A 20,361-nucleotide genomic window follows, 5' to 3' on the forward strand; every position below is an offset into this window, starting at 1 on the left:
ACTCAACCATTTTTGTAACTTTTGTAACAGAAGGTTTTTCCAAGAAATTAATATAGAACAGTGCCATACCATAACAAGTCTCTGGGATGGTGTTAACTATGTATTTATGGATACAAATTTTAAATTAAATTAAGCCCTGTAAATATATGGAAGGGTTAGGGTTATGACGGGTATGACTAATCATCGTTCACTGAATTAAAAACTGCACAGTGTCCTCAAATGCATGTCATAGAAAAGAGTGTGTGTAACTTCAGTGTGTGCGTTTCATTGTGACCCCGCCCCCTGGTTTAACATCCAATCGGATGTTGGTACTGTAATTTGATGGTAGGTTGTCAACAACAGGAAAAGTGTCATTCTTCTCTCGTGTATTTGTGGAACACTTGAGATTAAGATTTGTTTTTTGCGTTTTCAGCGTAGGGGTTTATATTTTCAGAAAAGTTCCTGGAAATTACCACATTTTTAACATAAAGCCATGGATGATATAGTTATGGAAAGCAGTTAATGTTAGCTAACTGAATGTTATCAGTTACAATTGTCAGAAGTTGGCTAGTCTCAAGCTAGCTACTACGTAGTTAGCTTACGTGGTGGTAGGCTGCTGTTTATTGCTGTTGTTGGTTGTGGCCAGTCAAAAACATCACATTTGTTGGACGTCTTTTAACATTTAGAAGTTCCCTCGTTTTTTTGGCCTAAGGAGGTCTTCGGCAGATCTCACCATGGATTTGTTCGACAGGAACAGTACAGGTAAGGACGGAAAATGATAAGTACTGTAACAGTAAGCTAACAGCAGCAGGCCAGCTAATAACTGTCGGGACACTGGCTGCAGGCACAGTGGGAGTGACATTCATTAGAGGACAAATTTTTATATTAGTGGAATCAGGTTTTCAGGGGGGGAAAAAAAGCAACTCGGCGTTTTCCGACTAAAGTGGTTGTTTTCACAGCGGAGGGATTCTCGGAAGCTAACTTACTGTTGACTGTCCTGCGATTAAACAATAAAATTTGCATGGCTCCTCCTCATAAATCACATAATTAATGTTTACATATAAGCCTTGCAGCTTTTTGTGTACCATTATGATTATATTTGCTCCGAATACTGTAAGTAATTATTGTGAAATAGCGTGTCTAGAAATAAAAACATAAACATACTAATGTGCTGTTAGGAATGACGTTGTGTTAAATCCCAGCAGCACAGTTTACACAGCTCTTTACCAAGTGTAAACCTGTTAGTTTGATAGTAGCTATATTTGGTCCTGTTTTGAAGAACTAAAAAGTCGTGCCCAGCTCAGTCCAGGCTGCTAGCAGTCAGCTGCTTTATAACCTCTGCTGTAGTCACATGGCGTCATGGTCTTTATTATACAAACAAAAGACCACTATCACAGTGTTCTTCAACAGGAAGAAACAATAACCAAATCACAGCAGTATGACTTTTCTCTCTCTCTCTCTCTCTCTCTTTAAAACGTGTGAGTATTCTTGGTTGTGACTTTGTGATTTTCAGTACAAGACTTAACTTGTATTTCAAAATTGCATTTTCAACAGATAACGATTTGAAAACCTCATACTTCCTTTATGCTTTTAATAATCAACCAATGATAAACAGTGTTATTTCTGGGTGCTCTGCATCCATGTGAAGTCTTTACTGTGTGTTTCCACTTTGGTTGTAAAAATAGACAGATCTGCCAAAGTCAAACACATACTTAACAATACTAGGTAGGGCTGATAGTTGTTTTGAATAAATAGGAAGAACGCAGTCATTTGATAATGTACTTAACTGCTACATGAAAACTTGGCATTCATATTCCTCGATGTAACATCATGATAACGACCTCTTTCGTCCAGATATGTTGTGTCTATATAAAATGTATATCACCATGTTAAAACGGCAATATCCTATAGCTGTTAGAAACAGAAATGATAGTCATTAAAGTGTAATGTGTCTTTATGGGTATTATTTTTACTGTAAAGTCTTCTGGACATTACACAGTACCTAACCACTTAGCTCTTAATCTATTAATAGACATTCATACCACAGCAGTGTTGTCCAGACAGAGAGGCTGTGTTGCAGTCATATGAGAAACACTGCACTGATGTGAGCTCTCACATTTTGGAAAGTTTATATTTTGGGGATTTAAAACCAATCTGTGTTTGCTGCCTTCTCTTTTATTGAACAGCATGTCGTTAATTAGATGTGTACTATTCCTCTCTGCTCTTTATGTAAATCTATCATGTACTGACACTGATAAAGTACTGATCATCATCTGTAAAAGCATAATTGGATTGGGTGGTGAAATTAGTGATTCATAGCACACAGTGTTCTACTGCTTCAGTTATTGAATTAGGAAGTATAACATGCCTCTGATTGTTTCAAGAACTATTGAGGAAAGAACCCAATTGCAGCCAGAATATCACATGAATGTGGTAAAACAAGGCTTCATTCTTGTCCTGTTGTAGAAAATGCTTCGATAATTTGAGGAAGTGCAGTCTTTTGTATACTTCAGCACAATATGGCAGATAATGAATATTTAGAACATTTGTCCTTTCTCATTTCTGTGGGCTCCCTCAGTTGCTTAATTTTACTGCAATAAACTAAATGAACTTTTTGGATAAAAAGTGTAAGGACCTTTTTACTTGTCACATATTTAGTTGGACAAGTTCATAGCAGTGTTTCTCTAGCTTGATGAGCCTGTTTTATTTAGGTCAGAGTACCAACAGGAAGAAGAAGAAGAAAAAAAGAAACTGCTACGCATACACACAGAAAACTGTAGACATGAATGCATTTTTTTAATGTAGCTTCATGTTGTTTGTACTTCAGGAAATGTAACAAGCCTTGCTTTGAATAGTGTCTTATTGCCACTATGTTTTGAGGAAAATTCTGAAAAAACTGCATATAAGTTAAATGTTAGTCACTTGTTTTAATGTTTTTTGCATTCTGTGCACAACTTTCTTTGTCATAGGTCACTTCCCTTTTTTAGAATCTGTCTGATTTCTTTTCTCTTGTGTGTTGCAGAACATGCTAACCTGCCAAGGAACATGATTGAGAACAGCATGTTCGAAGAAGAGCCTGATGTTGTGGATTTGGCCAAAGACTCCACTGCATTCCCAGTATGTCAGTTTCATATGTTGATAATGTGAACCAACTATAGTAACATAAATAGGAGTAATTTGTTTCAGGAATGGATAGCACTTTCTGGGTGTTCTCAGAAAATGTGTATATGCAAATTAGAGGCGAACGCATCAGCTTTGTTTTCATTTTAAGGGTGCTTTAAAAGTGGGCACAGATAAAATAAAAAAAATAAAAAAAACAGCCATTTATGAAATTGGATAGATATAAAACCAACCAGAGCAATTAAATGTCTGGTAGGTTTGCCTCAGTGGTGCTATCATACACGAGGAACAATCTCGACATATGCAGTTTATTTATGTTATTGGTTAATTTTGTGCACGGCCATGTGGGAATCAGTATAAACAGGCAGGGAACAGTAGACACGTTCTGCAATAGCAAATGAAATATGAGATCACTGAATTGTGTGTTGTTATCCAAGTGTGTATTACCTATTTTCTCTCATAGTTTTTCACATCCACCATCTCCTATTACATTTCATTGTCCTGTGTACTTCTTTTTTTTGGCATCTGTGTCAGCTATCTGTGTCAACAATCCAAAACACTTCCTAATGTTTTGTTCTCTCTGTCTCTCGTTTGTGCTTTGCTTATTATTTTACTTTATTTTTGTTACAAGCCCTGCTCTCCTGACTACCCTCATGACCTTCTACCCTTTGCAGATTGATTACCTGGGAATGCAATCCAATGAAAGACGTGTTCAAAACAGTGTAGAGTTTAACTAGAGAATAATAGAGTACTCTGGACTTGTTCCTTCTAGGCCTTTCCTTCTCTTGACCCTGATGAGGTGTCATATGAGCCCCGTAGCTCTCGGTTGCTTGTGCGAGGCCTAGGAGAAAATGACATGGATGAGGACGAGGAGGACTGTGAGTCTTCAGCTCGTCTCCTCGGCATGTCCTTCATGAATCGTAGCTCCGCTCACCGATCCAACTCTTCCCCCTACACCAGACAGCCTCCACCGAGGTAATACACTGAGCAGGTCATCGTTTGCAATGCTTCACAATATGTTTGCATAAAAATCTAGGAACATTTCTTAGTAGTGTTATATTTCATCATCTTCTGGGTTAAATATTTGTAAAGCCTGGTGATACACAAAAGTTGAAATCAAATTAACGTTTTGTATTTGTTTCTAAAAGTTTATAAAACTTTTCTGTAAAAAGAACACTGAGGAGCTAATAAGCCATAGTTACAGATGGAAATGATAAATGCATAGTAGCAAGTACTGAAATGGTCTTCAGATTCACTAATAACCTACTTCACCTCCTTGAGATGAGATTTTTAACTATACAATACCTGTGAGGAAAATATAAAACAACTTGGACTCATATTGTGTTGAAGCATTTCCTGAAATTGTTGCTGCATTCAAGGTCCTGATAGAAATGTTATGCTTATAGTTGCAATACTGGATAACAAATAACCTTGAGCATTAAGTGACAGTCTAATATGAAAAGTATTTTATGCTTAATTGTCATCACAAAATCTTTGTAAATGTATGAAAGACCAAAATCTTAGCAATGATGTTAAGTTCTAGTTGTAGTTTAAAATGAGTAGAAACAAATGCACATAATAAATATCATGTTACTGTATATGAAATGATGGAATAGCTTTTGCACATGAAAACTGCTAGTTTTTCAGTCAAGTTACTAAAAGCAGTGAAATGTTTTCTAAGAATGGGCCGCTTAACCGGGCGGTTTGACTTCCTTAATTTGTACCAAATTGGCTATTAAGATGTAAAATTTACCTGCAGCTTCATTAGTTTACTGTTTTTAGGATAGTTTAATGTGTATACAAACAATCTATTTACAATCTGCTATATGTGCTCCCACTTGATGCAAATGCTCCACAAAGAATATAGGTTTACCTGCATTCAGAGCAACCTTGTACAAAGTTAAGGATTCATGATCAGTCTGCTGCAGCACCATTGTACACAATATTTAGAGACACTACTGTTTTTGTTTTTGTTTTTTCGTGTCACAGGTCATGTTCACGACCCTCAGCTCGCACCATGGTTGTATGTGTATTATTCCTGGTGATAGTGGCCTCTATGACCATGGTACTCTACTTCTTACCTGGTTGCACCTTTACTAAGGTAAGAAAATCTTCACATTGTTCTGTTTAAATAGGAAATCCATACATGCTTTCAGCTAACATATCTGCCAAGACAGCTTCCCTTTTTAGCCTTTTTTATTTTGCTTTCATGCGGAATCACTCATTCCTCTGACCGAGTTTAATCCTCAATCCCTATGCAGGCAGGTTGTCGTAAGCAAAATAAGACCACTCCAGCAGAGCCAATCAGCCCCATTTCCACAAACGGTGAACTGTTTCCATGGGCCCAGTTCCGACTGCCTCGCAGCATACGTCCCCTAAGCTATGAGCTTACCTTATCTCCTGACTTTGATGACATGACGTTCACTGGCAGAACTGTTATCAACATGGTCGTTCTTCATAATACAAAGATCATTGTCCTACATGGTGCTAATCTCAACATTACCAAAGCTACCTTCAAGGTGGGATTAAATTAGGTTTGTTTATTAATGAATTCAATAATTCACTGTTTGCCATTGTTCTATTGTTCACTAGTTGCTCACAAATTAGTTGTCTTTTTCAGCTGGATGAAGGCCAGACCAGAGATGTGACTGTACTGGAGTACAAACCCAAACAGCAGATAGCTATTAAGTTTACAGAGGAGCTGAAAACAGACCAACACTGTGTTTTGACCCTGGATTACTTTGCCAACCTGTCACACACCTACGATGGCTTCTACAACAGCTCATACATTGACAAAGATGGAAACAAACGGTAAGCTTGTTTTGCTGTAAGTACTCGTGAAAGATGTGCTATAGAATATGAACTTGATTCACCTCATGATGATGCAAAAAAAAAAAGTTTTTTTTTTCTGTTCTTAAGGAATTTTTCTAGTTCAGCAGGAGTAATGACTGTCTTTTGTCCCAGGGTCTTAGCAGCAACACAATTTGAGCCACTGTCAGCCAGGAAGGCCTTCCCTTGTTTTGATGAACCAGCTTTCAAAGCCACTTTCCTGATAAAAATCAACAGAAAACAAAATTACATGACTCTTTCCAACATGCCTAAGGTACAGTAAAATTAGTTATTTGTCTTGAAAAGAAAAACAGCATCTACTGGAGTGTCTTACATAGCATCTCTTGGTTTGCACAGATATTTAATGTTAACAGTTAATGTTATGCTAGCTGATGACTAGTGCCCATAGGAATATAAAAAAAGAAGGCTTTCTTATAGGCTTTTCATATAAGGCTTTCAATAGGCAGGTTTATAACCTTTAGAGGCAGTGCACACAGCCTCATGTCACCATTAATTACAATTGGAAGCAATGCTTTATGGTGACTGAATTATGCCACTTCTTGTCTTAATGATGTTGCACATCATTCATCTTACCATATTTAAGCTAACAGATGATTTATTGGTATTTGCTTGATGTGCTGTGTTCCTTTAAAATCTAGTATACTTCCAACATCAGTGACCTTTTCTTTATACTGTGTTTTCAGGCCAAATCCACACCTCTTTCTAATGACCTTGTGCAGGACGAGTTTGAAAAGAGCAGTGTCAACATGAGCACATACCTGGTGGCCTTCATTGTTGCGAACTTCACCCCTATCAGCAAAAATGCTTCAGAAACCATGGTAGGTCTGAAAAAGATGTGCGTGACTTCCTTTTTGTTGTTGGCTCAGGTTGTAGATCTCATCATGTGTTTATACCTGACGTGTTTTGTGAGCTTTTCATTGCAGATAGTCTATTTGGATGTGAGTATGTATGTGTGTGTTTACAGTATGAATTATAAATTAGTGTCTGTTCAGGTCTCGGTCTACTCTGTGCCAGAGAAGAAAGAGCATGCTGACTATGCTTTGGAAACAGCTTCCAAACTGCTGGAGTTTTATAACGACTTTTTTGATATTAAGTATCCCCTCCAGAAACTTGGTAAGCACACACCCCATACCTGTATAGTTCACATAATTTATGCAAATTATACATGTCTAAAGTATATCTTTGCTTTCTTTTTTGTCAGATTTGGTAGCAATCCCTGACTTCCTAGCAGGTGCCATGGAGAACTGGGGGCTCATCACATTTCGGGAGACCACCCTGCTGGTGGGCAAAGAGTCTTCCCCTCTGGAAAAACAAGTTGTTGCTTCTGTGATAGCGCATGAGCTTGCACATCAGGTAGTTTTTTACTTTTGCGTCTTTGAAAAAAGCAGGAACAGAGATGATGTTCAGAGGGCTGATCCATCTTTGGTACTGTGTTGCAGTGGTTTGGAAACCTGGTAACTATGAGCTGGTGGAACGACCTGTGGCTCAACGAAGGCTTTGCCACCTACATGCAGTATATGTCACTGCAGATGGTGTTCCCCAAGCTTGACATCGTAGGTTCAAGCTTTTAATCCATAAAACATTTCTCTTGTTTTTAAGCGGAAACATTTGTGTTATTACAATAAGTCCTGTTTGTACGTTTGCAGGGTAATTTATTCTTAGCAGTGCGGTTCAGAGCCATGGACAAAGATGCCCTAAACTCCTCTCACGCTGTGTCAACAGAGGTCAATACACCGGAACAAGTGGAAGAGATGTTTGACTCAGTCTCTTATGAAAAGGTGCACTTTTAATTAATAGATGCTGTCCTCTTTCACTGTACTTCTACATCCCGTTATTTATCCGAGGGAGAAATTTCTGTACTGGGCCTCAGTCAGCTCTAATGGAAGTTATGTAAGTAACTGGTGAATTCCTGGATGACTCCCAGTCATGCTAGTCTCTTGGGGAGAAGATTCTGGGAGACCAGGTGCAGGCTGTTATGTCCTGTTTATAGCTCGTGTGCACAGGTGGCCTACACATCACGCAAATGCTTTGTTGTCTTAAGGCCTGCTCAAAGTGCAAGTGAATGGAGGGCTGTGAGGGAATGATGGGATGGAATGAAACAGAACTGTAGTCATTGCTTGTTTTGGTTCTAATCACAGATTTCTTGTCCCTCTGTTTTCCAGGGTGCATCAATTCTCCTGATGCTGAATGCTTCCTTGCCTGGGAATCAGCAGTTTAGAAAGGGCATCATCCACTACCTAAAACAGTTTAGTGGATTAAATACAGTAACTGATGACCTCTGGAACAGCCTCACACAGGTATGTGTGTGTGTTATTTTCATGACTTTATCATAATTAGTTCATTAACTGAGTCATTGTTTTTCCTTGTAGGCTGAGAGCCAACTGTGTAAATAAGATAGTCTTCATATGACTTTCGAATTTAGTTAGTTTTACCGTCACTATTGATTGGTTTTAACAAAGAAGTGTCTCAAGAGCTCTATTTGTATCCTAAAAAACACAACAATACTGATATTGATATAATAATATGATTGATGACTGTAATATTTTTCTTTCTGTCTTACTCCCCTCTGCAGTAGTGATGGTATAATGAAGCCCCCTTAATGTGTCAAGTCTTTCTGGCCAATTAGTTTGCCATAAATTGTATTACTCAAAGCCCCCTTTAGTAGTTCATTTGTGAGTACTGACATCTGCTGGTTATTTGATATACAGCAGTCCTGTGATACATCTCATACGGGCTACATACCAGTGGATCTGCAAACATAATTATGCACGTGTTCTGTCAGAATCTCCATATTTAGTTTTGTAAAGTCAGATTAAATAAATATGCGCTGCAAGTGGTATATCTATAAAGTATCAATATATCAATCCTGTTATATAAATCAATCATTACACGGGCCTTTCATTTGGACACGCCCCATTTTCTCAACGCAGGTTTGTGGCTTCCTTGTCAGGTGTAACATAATTACTATGGAGGACATGGCACATGAATAATGTAGTTGGTGGAAGAGGATTTTAACTGCTCACAAATACAGTTTGTAAATGAGTATTTTGGTCCAGCTAACTGCTACAAACAAACACTGATCATGTGAATGTGTGTCAATGTTGACAGTTTGAAACTTTGGTCATGGAGAGTGTTTAGGGTTTATATTTGATTTATTTTTCCAAATTTGCGTTCTTTATTGACAGAGATATACTGTTTTCATTTTAACCACAAATTTCCATGAAATAGCTGCAACGTTTCAGATGACAACATTTTATGATGAAAAAAACAATAAACACTGCATTGGATCACACTGAGACTGTATTATCTTTCTGCCTGTAGGTCGAAGTCTCCACACATCACCAGAATATATCAGAGATGATGAGTTCATGGACATCACAGAAAGGCTTCCCATTGGTTACTGTAAGCCGCAAGGGAGATCAGGTGATCCTGACACAGGAGCACTTCCTGCTTACATCTGACAATAACACGTATACTTCCAGGTGAGTTTCACCGCCATATGCTGAGATCATAGAAAGGCATCACAAGTCTAACTGTGCTGTGTGCTCCATTTAGCTTGTGGAATATTCCAGTAACATACGTAAATGACAGCTGTAGTTTGGCCCCTGAGTGCAGACAGGTGTTCACTCTGAAGTCCAAGTCAGGTAAAATACAAAACATGACTTCCACATAAATAGTGTTTAGATACTGTGTCAAATAGTATGTTTTGTCTCTGTCTTCAGGAACTTTGAAGCTGCCCGAAAGTGTGAAGTGGCTCAAGTTGAACTACAGAAACACAGGCTTTTACATCGTCAACTATGGAGAGGAGGGCTGGGCTGCTCTGACCGATGCTTTGTCCACAAATGTCGGTGTTCTTACGCATGAAGATCGTGCTTCACTTATACATAACATCTTTGCACTCTCCAGGTAAAAAGAAGACAACCTAATCTTGTTTTTCTTCTTCTTTTTAAGCAGTATTCACTAATTAAAGTAAATTCTTTTCTGTTCCACTGCTCTTCATTGTCTTTTGTGGTCAATAGACTGGGACGTGTATCCTTCCGTCAAGTCCTCAACTTGTTGAACTATATGTGCAATGAAACTGAGACTTCACCTGTAACAGAAGCTCTGCTGCAGCTCAATAATATCTACAGGCTGCTTGATAAAAGACAGGAGTCTGGTCTAGTTGCCCGCATGAAGGTAATGTACATATATACACACATATCCACTGCAAAAAACATTACTGAAAAACATCATATGAGCTGTATGTGATGCATGAAGTATTATTTTGAATTTTGTATGCATTGCATTAATAAGGAGTTGTTTAATAGTGTCAAAAAGTTTAAACATTAAGATTAAAAATTGATTGTGTAGCAGTGCTGTTGCCGCTCCAGATTTTCTTCCAGCTGAAAGACTGTTTGACAGCCTCAGTTTCCCAACACTGACTTATTTCTGCCAAGAAATTCACACTCTTGGACGGTTTGAGTGGCCTGCTGTTGGTGCCTGACTAGCCTAGCACATACATGCCAATACAGAAACACTATTTGTAGATTACTTAAAAGCAGCGGTCCCTATTGGCAAACAGCATCTTGTCATGTGGTGGGTTGCAGTTGCAGTTTGGCCATCCAGGACCTTGAAATATTACTGCAGATAAAGACGGTGAGACTGATTAGAGCTTTGTTAATCAGACTCACCAGAAACTTTTCCTTGAACATTTGCCCCGTGTCTCCACTTTGAATCTAAGACCAAATCACATCCCAACACCAACAATTTTATCATACTACATTAAAATAACCATGATTGATTATTTTCTGTCTTTCATTTATTCTTTTCTCAAAATGTTACTGTTTCTTATTATTTTCCTAAACTCTAACTTAATGACATTTATATTTTACTTTCAAATCAGCTACCACAGTTAGAAACTTCGATTCACTCAATAACTAAAGAACGCAAAGTGTTATTACACTGATAAAATTTGAGTTTAGTAGTTAGTAGGCAATTAGTTATTGTCTGTTCTTTTATAGGAACAGTAACATTAACATCCTTAGTTTATAAAAAGAATTTTGTCAGTCAGATTGTAAGGTAAGTTTTAAGGGAAAGGTGCCTGTTTGCTTATGTATTCATGATGTTTTTTTCTTCTTCTTCTTCTTTCTTTTTCTGAAATAGACTTATATTATGTGGCATTTTGGCTCTTTGATGGACAACCAAACATGGTCAGAGGAGGACAGTGTGTCTAAACAGGAGCTGCGTTCAGCTCTCCTGGAGGCTGCCTGTGGTCTAAAGAGCGAAAGCTGCATTCAGAAAGCAAAATCCCTGTTTAAACAGTATGTTGAATCCAACGGCACCTTCCGGTAAGTAAAAGACACAAAGGGTGTTGTCTGTAGTGGTCAGGATCATAGTGGTGACAGGATGAGTCATATAGTGCACATATCTCTTTAACAATGGTTTGATGAGACTTAATGAGTACCTGACTTTGAGTTGTTGGATATTTTTACAGTGTTTTTTCTCTGTATTTACTTCTGTAGGATTCCAGGTGATCTGCAGCAAGTTGTCTTCTCTGTGGCTGCTCAGTCAGAGGAAGACTGGCCAACTTTGCTCAGCTTGTATACACATGCCACCTACGATTCAGAGAAGCGAAAAATTCTGCAGGGTCTGGCATCGACTCAGGACTCAAGAAATATTGTGTGGTAAGTGTTTGTGTGTGTTTGACATGTGTTAAATAAACATAGTCTTATTAAGTCAATTTCCTTTAAATTAAACTCTGGCTTGTCCTTAAATTGGGTGCAGTTGTTAGTTTCCTGATGCAGGATAACCCAGTTCACAAAATGATACATATACATTGGCGAAATCCTACCAATTGGTTTGACAGTTCTTTTGTTTTGGTTTAGCAAATGACCAGACTTTTACATTGGCCAGTGCTTTTTTTTAATGGTCATTAAGGCCTTTTCACTTTGCCTGTTTAAAGTAGGACTGATGGGTTTTTGTTGTTGATCAGTGTCCTCTTTAGAGGGAGATTGTAGGGGTCAAAGTTAAAACTCAGCTAATATGCAGCTGAGTTGGTGTCAACAGTCTGTAACAGCTGAATTGTAACGTGTCTGATTACTAGGAGGCACTGGGGTGTGGTACACCTCTATTACCAGTTATTTTTTTGTCTCTGAGTTTATCCAGCAACACTAGCTTACTGTTTGTAAGGGCGCACTTCTTTGGGACTGATTCAATGCTGTTTGGTCTTCCCAAGGGGAACAGCAGTAAATTAATTAGGCAGCTTTTGGTGCAAATATGGCATGACTGCTGGGTGAAAAGGGCTTTAGAAACACGCACAGCAGGACATTTTACAGCTGAAAAGGTGTCCTGTTATTTTCCTGTTGCTCATGGGTGGATTAATCGCTTTCTTACTGTAGAGGCACTATTTATAAATGACCTTATACCTAGTTTTTCCATTTCTGTGCTGTGACATATACACAAAAACAAATGCAACTACAAGTTGATCAGTTTGTGTCAAGGGGGGGGGGCTACTACTTAATCTCGACAAGTATTAAACAACATTCTTATCCAGAGGGACTTTTGCAAAGTTTGATGTTGAACATTGTGTCTTAATTTTTTCTCATGGTAATATTATAGTGATTAAAATAGCATGACAAACAATGTACTTGATTAGGATGGTTGTCATGTTCAAGAGTTTACTGCCGGCACACTGAAATACAGCATATTAACACTTGATCTGATCTTTCCAGGATTCTTAAAGCAGGTCTGAAGGGGGATATCATTCAGACACAGGAGTTGCCTTTGGTTATTAGCACTGTGTGTAAAGGCTTTGCTGGCTATTTGTTTGCCTGGGATTTCATTCAAGTGAACTGGGATCGCCTCATTGAGAAGTAAGTATGAGCCTCATAAAAAGCCATCCCTGAGAATGCATTTAAAAATTGAATTTACATGAAATATAAAAGATAACGCACATCACGGTATTTGTGTTTCTGGCTGAAGGTTCCGTATAGGTTCTTTTGCAATCCAAACAATCATCAAGTCTTCTACCTCGCAGTTCTCCACACAGACACACCTTGAACAAGTATGTTTTAAAGTTACTTATACATTCATGCTTGTAATTTGAGGGTGTGTGCATGTGTTTTTGGGAAGATATTAACTGTTATGTGTGTGTGTCGTGTGCAGGTGCAGGCTTTCTTCTCCAGTCTGAAGGAGCGTGGCTCTCAGATGAGAAGCGTGCAGGAAGCTTTGGAAACCATCAGGCTGAACCAACTTTGGATGGACAGGAATTTGCCAACACTCCAAAAATGGCTCTAAGAAAGTAACTCCATCCGGTGTCTGCCTCAACAAAAAACAACTGGGATGTGTCTTTAAAAAGGCAGCAGTGTTTGCACTTTTGTAGGACTCTGTCTCTTAACTCCATGATCCAGATTTAGTGTACTAATCAATGATGAAGGTTGTGCTCTAGCTGGGTGGACAGGGTTTTAGATTATTTGAGATTGGTCCTGTTAGTTGGACTTGATAGCTCAGGGTGGCTCCAATTGTGTGTCTACAGGGTGTTGTCAGACCTAACACACACTCCTCATAATTCATGCTGTCGACCAAACCTTTTCTGCAGATCTCATCTAAACCTCATGCCTGAGCAGACAATCACGCTTCAGATGAGCTCCTCTAGCCCAACCGATTCTCAGGCACATCTAACCATGTGAGCTGCAAAATGGCCACTTAAAGAATCAAAAGTATGATGAATGTCATCATCATTGTATGTGTGAGAACTGTCAGTTGTATATAATGCATCTGTCAGGGTTTCCACAGCAACGATGAGCTGAAGTTACTACTACTTGAAAGATGCAATTACCCTTAGTGTTAAATTGTCTAGGAGAAATAATTGCCTGTCTGTATTAACTATTTATGCAAGGTGAAGCATTTGCTATATTAGTCATGGCTGGGTTACGTTGATTGACCAATGGCTTAAAATACCAAACTTATACTTATTTTGGCATCAGTTGAATGTACTAAAAACCTTCCCACTGTGTACAGTAGAGGATGTATAAAAAAACAGCGCAGGTTTAAATCAACAACCAATGTGTCTTGGGTGAAAGCGGGCAGTGCACACTGGAGCCAAATGTTCATTTCTTTGTTTCTTCCTCCTCCAGCCATTAAACACTTTTGAGCTTTGATTAGGGCTGGGTAGTTTACCAAATTTGTATATGTGTTTTTATTTTAAAAAAAAACAAAAGAAGGAAAAAAAAATCAGATAACAGTTTTATGTAGACATCTTGCATTTCCTTTTTAAAGTCTTTGCGGTGTGTGTGTGTGTACTCATTCACACAGCCTCTTCCTTTCCTTCTGTATTTGTCAGCTACTCTGTGAGCTTCAACTTGACAATGTTGTCCACGTTTTTCTTTTAGAAAATTAACTTGATTTAAATGTAGCAATGTGTTGGACAATCCCTGGTTGAATTATGAAGATTGTCGCCAGGATGAACATGTGAACGCTTGCTTTTCCTTCTCCTGTCTGCTGCCTGGCTGTGAGCTGTGCATGTGAACTGATGGCCTTTTCCATTACATGGTATTGTATGCTTTTTTTTAAAAAAGTTTTCTAATGTAGTGCCACACAAAATTGAATGATACGTTTTTTACTACAACCTTAGCTAAGGTGCAGAATAAACTGGGATAATGCTATAAGATGATGTGGAAACACAACATGAATGGTCAAAACAAACTGTTACCTGTACACGTGTGGGTGGAAGTAAGATCTTTACAGCATTAGCACTTATTACCTTACATTTTAGTACTCTAATGTTGTTTGAAAGTCCATTGCAAAATTTATTTCATAAGTCATGGACATCTCAGGCCCGACCAATGCACACATGAGTATGTTTGTCAAAAGTGAATATGAAATAATGGGTTGATCTGCTTTTATTATGATAACTCTCAAAAGATATTCAGACATTTTTTAAAACTTTTTGCAAACTAATTCACTCCAAGGAACAATCAATACTCCTACATACTCACTTGTAAGTTGCTTTAGAGAAAAATGTTTGCTATTAGGACTCTCTATGATAAACACACATGGGGAAGTTTTCTGTTATGATAAACATCTGGTCTCTCCCATATTGTGGGGATACTGTCTTTGGTGGAAAATTAAACATGGAAGAGCCCTACTGTACTGTACCATGTCATGGGAAACACCATAACATTTACAGTCCTTTTAGACCTAAGTACAAAAGCAGACATTGTTTTAAATTTGATGATGTCACATGTAAAATCAACAATGGCTGACTAATCTTTAGTATTAACAGCCACTAATTCACTCACAGTTTTTAAAACATAGTGCTGTCTGATGAGAAGAAAAGCAAAAATTTAAATAAAATTTAACTGGAGTTTATTTAAATTAAGTATCTAAATGCAAAGATCATTGGAGAAAAGCCCTCAGATGTTAACTACTGATGGTGTTTGACAGTAGAACATACATGTAGTGTTTTACAGCAGTGTTACCAATATTATAATAGAGAATACCAAGATATTATGTACTGCCATTTGTTTGGTGAGGTGTCATTTCTTTAGGTCACTGCCCAGCCCTAGCTCTGCACCACATGTTTTTTTATTATTGCTTATTTGCCTGCAGTGCAGTCACTGTACAGAGTTGCTCTTTTACTCTACACTCTTGTAAAGTTGTAATTATAATGTAAATATGGCCAACTTTGCGCTTTTGGATATATCATTCTATATATTTTCGTTTTTAGCATTATAACATTTGCTTTCTGTTATGTGTGTGTAAATACAGTTTATAAGAGGGATTATATAAATAGAATTATTCAACAGGCAAGGTCAAACCTATTTTTTTTCCTCTATTTCCTGATTTAGACATCAAAAGATGGTCTTTGATGGATGCCGTTTTAAGGGCTAATGTGCATACCGAGGGTACTAAGTAAAATGTTTGTCTAGCAAAACTGTTACTTATAAGTCAAAATGGGAAAAAAACATGCACAACCTACTCCAGAATTACTCAGCCATGTTTCTTATGTTTTTATAGTTTAGTTTTTTTGTTTTATATATATATATATATATATATATATATATATATATATACATTTTACTCTTACTTTTGCTCCAAAGTTTTTTAAAGACAAAAGTGCATCCAAAGTGGTACTTATTTAAGTTGACTTCCCTGTTAACTCGAACAGGCTTGCATTTATTTTTATTATTATTTAAGCTTCTTGGTCCGATTTTTGTATGGGATTGTTACAAACGAAAATCATAAGATCTGTGTTAAATTTTGTTCAGTGGTACCCTCAATGAATACAAGTTGAATAATTGTGACTACTTGTGGCTGGTTAGACAGTTCAGGGACTATTAGATGCTACAGAAAACTGAGGAATGATGTTTGAGAGAATGAGGAGTCATGATATTTTACTGTTGTTACCAACTCATCATGGCAGATCTAAAGTAGAGAAACTTGTGTGTAGTAAACCTGTCAGATTGTTTTTGATTATGCACTGGGATGATATGCTGTAAATGCTTCTGAAATGTTTTTCCTCATTTGAAGAAAATATAAATGAGCAGTTTTATGAAAAATGTCCGGATTTCATTATGATGGAAATTTAAAGGGATCTTTCATCGTCAGATTTTCTCAAATTGTTTACTTAAGGTTTGTAAGTTCTCCGCCACTTATTAACATAACCCAAAGTTTACCTCCCAGCTTTTTATGATTAAACAAAACAGTTCAGAGATTTTCAATATTTACACTCCAAATAAAGTTAAACAACCACCACTTTTGTTCTTATGGGTATCGGTTATAAAATAATTGTGTTTCCTGCTTATAATGTGAGCCACGCTGAATTTAATATGAATCACTGTGAAAAATTAACTTTGTATTAGTTTAATTCAGTTAAGTAAAACAACTTTATTGTTCCCTAGAGGGGAATTTAGTTTGACAGTCTTTATGATCACACTACAACAGAGCCTTAATTAAAAACAGCATTGACAATCATAAGCAGACAAATGTGTCAAAGTGTGCAACAGCTTTGGCAAGGATGTAATTACAACTAAAACAATGACCATAAGGCAAAGTCAGAATAAATACAAAATAATAATTGAAACAAATACAATTAGATGTCTGATTAGCAGCAGCTGTGAGCATGAGCACTGCTGCAAGGTTAGTTGGAATAAGGTCAGAGCTGGGAGAAGATAACATTATGTGAATTTACATCAAAATAAAACAATAATACGGATTAAACACACTGTACCATTAAAAAAAAAAAAAAAAAAAAAAAAAAAGAGGGAAAAGATGGAGAGAACGCCATGCTTATGGCTGCACTGATAGAGTTTCAGTTTTTGGCGGAGGAAATGTGATAATGTGGGGTAGCATCCGCCTCACTGGAAAAACAAGGCTTGTTATAATTGTGGGCAATCTCAATGTAAAGTGATGTCGATATGAGGTTTCATAACTAGTGACGTTGCCATATCTCCAGAGTCTGGGACCGAACTCTAGCCTCCAAAATGAAAACACTCGCTCCCACAGAGCATGGTTTATCAGAGACTAGCTCCAGAATGTGAGTGGAGAGGATGGAAAGATTTACCTGCAGTCTTGACCTCAAGCTTAGTCATGCTGTTTATGCCAGAGTGACCAACAAAACCACATTGGCTGACTTGTGACAAAGAATGGGATACCAACCACCTTGCATGACCAAGCAGGTGACCAGCATGAGGAGGAGGTGCCAGGCTGTATTGGCTGTGTGGTTCTTCAATGTGCTTCTGATTGCTAAATGAATTAACTGTTCATTTGCTAGTATGTCATTTTACTTTAGACTTCATTCATTCATCCAATCCAATAAACGACACCAAACAATAGTCAATTGCAGAATAAGTTGCTGGGTATTGAAAGTAAAGAAGTTTTTGTGAGATGAGCACACCTGCATAACTTTGCTCCTAAAATCTGTCGGCTGGACACTAATAATCCATATTAATGATATTGTTTAGGGTGCTCTCAACCTCAATCTATCTCAATTGTGACGTTCTTACAGTGAATTATGCTGTTTTGAAAGGGCAGAGTTCTTTTTTAAAATGAGGAATTATTTCTTTTGTTTAGTCCAAGTAATTTTATGATTAAGCTCCACCATGACCTTCTCCTGTTACTTGAAGCAATCGCAATAGTGTGGTGTCATCAGAGAATTTAACAAGATTATGTCCATCATGTGACGCCCTATATTTGTCTGTAGCAAGGGAAAACGCACACAGCTCTGAGAAGATCCAATATTTCGGGTGATGTTTGTTGACAAGTACCCATTCACAAAAACCCGCTGAATTAGTTCACTTTAATAAAATTTAATAAATTTAAAACCATAAGCAAGTGTAACCAACATTTCACATTTTGACAAAATACTGCAAAAGAGGAAATCTGAATAACAATATAAAGTTTGCTAATATTTGTTTGTATCCATAAAACAATGTATTTGACAAAAATTACTATTGCTGAGTGACACTCAAAGGGGAAACAATTTCTTTAACGTGTTCTTTATTTTGTTTTTATCTTCATTTCTTTGACTTGTCTGCTTTCTTCCAGGCTATTTCTAACCAATGAAAGCCTGACCCAAGAAATAATGGGCAGAGAGTTCTCTTTTTTTCCATATGAAGTCTTTATTTGGCACCTTTTAAAGCAAAATGCAAATAAATAAATAAATAATTTGCACATATATGCAGTTTATTATCATGTGAGACGTCAGAATATTGCAGTGCAAAATACGTCCACCAGGGAGCAGAAGACAAGCATCAAATTGTAGGTAACGGTTTTGAGTAAAGTTTTTTTTTTAACCATGCAAAACTGATGCAATAAGTCTTAAAAAAGAAAGGACTAAATAAATGTCTACATATTCTTCACATAGAAAAAGATATACAAACACATTATAAAGACATTACATTTACTTTAATATGTAATCATTTATGTTCATTTATGTTCATTTGAGTGGTTTCTTCTGATTTGACTATTTTCATGAAACACAAACACTTGGATTCTTATCTTTGGTGAGATTCATTGTCACAGAAAGCATAATGTTAAATGGCTGAGCCTATTTATGAAATATCAGCCACATGATTAGCACTGTTCACAGCAGAAATGTCACTGGTTTAAATCCTTTAGAGCCTTTCTTTGTGGATGATTCATGTGTTTCTCCAGTACCAGTATGGGTTCTTTCCAGGTACACCAGTTTCCTCCTACAGTCCATAAATATACATATTATTTTAACTGGTGATTCTGACTTTAGAAGTGAATGTGAGTGTCAATAGATGTTTTACTCTTGTCTCTGACACTTTGAAGGCCTAACAACCTGTCCAGAGAACACCCTGCCTCTCATCCAGTGGCAGTTGGGGTCCCTTTCAGCTCCCCATGACCCTTAATTAGATTAAACTGGTCTCTGGGAACTAGATGAATGATAGATGTTATCCATTCCTGTGCACACTTAAACATAATTGCATTCCAGTATTGCTCCTCAGAAGCAAGTTGCCACAAAGGAGTCATGATATTTCACTGGCTGGTACTTGTCTAACTTATACAGCAAGTAAGCTAAGACGAAGTGTGGTGTTTCTTTTCTGCAGATTTGCAGTAAGTTATGCTGACATTATAAGTCTATATGTTTTTTTAAGTCCGTCCATAGGGGACACAGTTCTTGTTAAAAAAAAAAGGAAAACAATCTGTTATTCCTGGCCAAATATTTAAAACACACTTTAAATGAGTATACTGTCAGATGTACCTGTAATATCAACTGAAAACAGAAAATGCACAATCTATTTCTTGCTTCAACATGTTTTAGAATAGGAATAGGAATGTGGTACTTTCTAAAACTACACTACACTACAAGTCCTAAAGCAGTAAGAAAGCATTTTTTAAGCAAAAAGCTTATCAGCTTAGTCAGTTACTGGCTCCCCTGTAAACACGTGCTATCTGAATATTTAGTGTTTTTAGATGTTTTTTTGAAGGAAATCAAAGTTTAGACACATATTTCAAGGACAATTTGAGACAGAAAACATGGTAAGAGGGAGCTGGCCAAGTCTAATAGCATTCCTGATTAATAAGGAGGATGTGATACTGTTTGTAGAACCTCTGTGAAATTAAAATACTGAGACGGTTAGCCATCTATATGTTCACTGTTACCTGATAATCACTGTTGCTAATGATGTTCAATTTCCCTTTTAACCAATTTATATTTATTTATATTAGAGGCAGGCACAGATTTGAGATATCCTCTCTCTCCTCATGACCCCAAGTCAGAAGATGACCGGCATATTCCATCATTTTAGTGCAGATTTATTTTACAAGCTCAGTTATAAATACTAAACATTTTTAATAAGCACATATATGTTTAATGCTCAGTAAACATTTCATAATAGACCCTTTTACTAGCTTATTATTTTAGTCATAAAATCTCTACACACCCACAAAATCTCCCACCACACA

General features: G+C 37.2%; 1 protein-coding gene across 1 annotated transcript; it reads left to right on the forward strand.

Annotated features, from left to right (window-relative positions):
* The first annotated feature begins 347 nt into the window (after positions 1-347).
* Positions 348-17,189, forward strand: LOC121649015 (leucyl/cystinyl aminopeptidase). Its single transcript, XM_041999549.1, has 22 exons — positions 348-741; positions 3,002-3,096; positions 3,872-4,074; positions 5,089-5,200; positions 5,361-5,618; positions 5,720-5,910; positions 6,064-6,202; positions 6,633-6,767; positions 6,942-7,062; positions 7,151-7,302; positions 7,389-7,502; positions 7,596-7,727; positions 8,112-8,246; positions 9,271-9,431; positions 9,505-9,593; positions 9,672-9,855; positions 9,969-10,125; positions 11,092-11,276; positions 11,451-11,612; positions 12,660-12,800; positions 12,910-12,991; positions 13,093-17,189. Exons 1-22 carry the CDS (start codon positions 714-716, stop codon positions 13,222-13,224), a joined length of 3,108 nt encoding a protein of 1,035 aa, XP_041855483.1. The 5' UTR covers positions 348-713; the 3' UTR covers positions 13,225-17,189.
* Positions 17,190-20,361: the final 3,172 nt, after the last annotated feature.

This window comes from Melanotaenia boesemani, chromosome 11 (genome assembly GCF_017639745.1).
Source record: "Melanotaenia boesemani isolate fMelBoe1 chromosome 11, fMelBoe1.pri, whole genome shotgun sequence".
NCBI lineage: Eukaryota > Metazoa > Chordata > Actinopteri > Atheriniformes > Melanotaeniidae > Melanotaenia > Melanotaenia boesemani.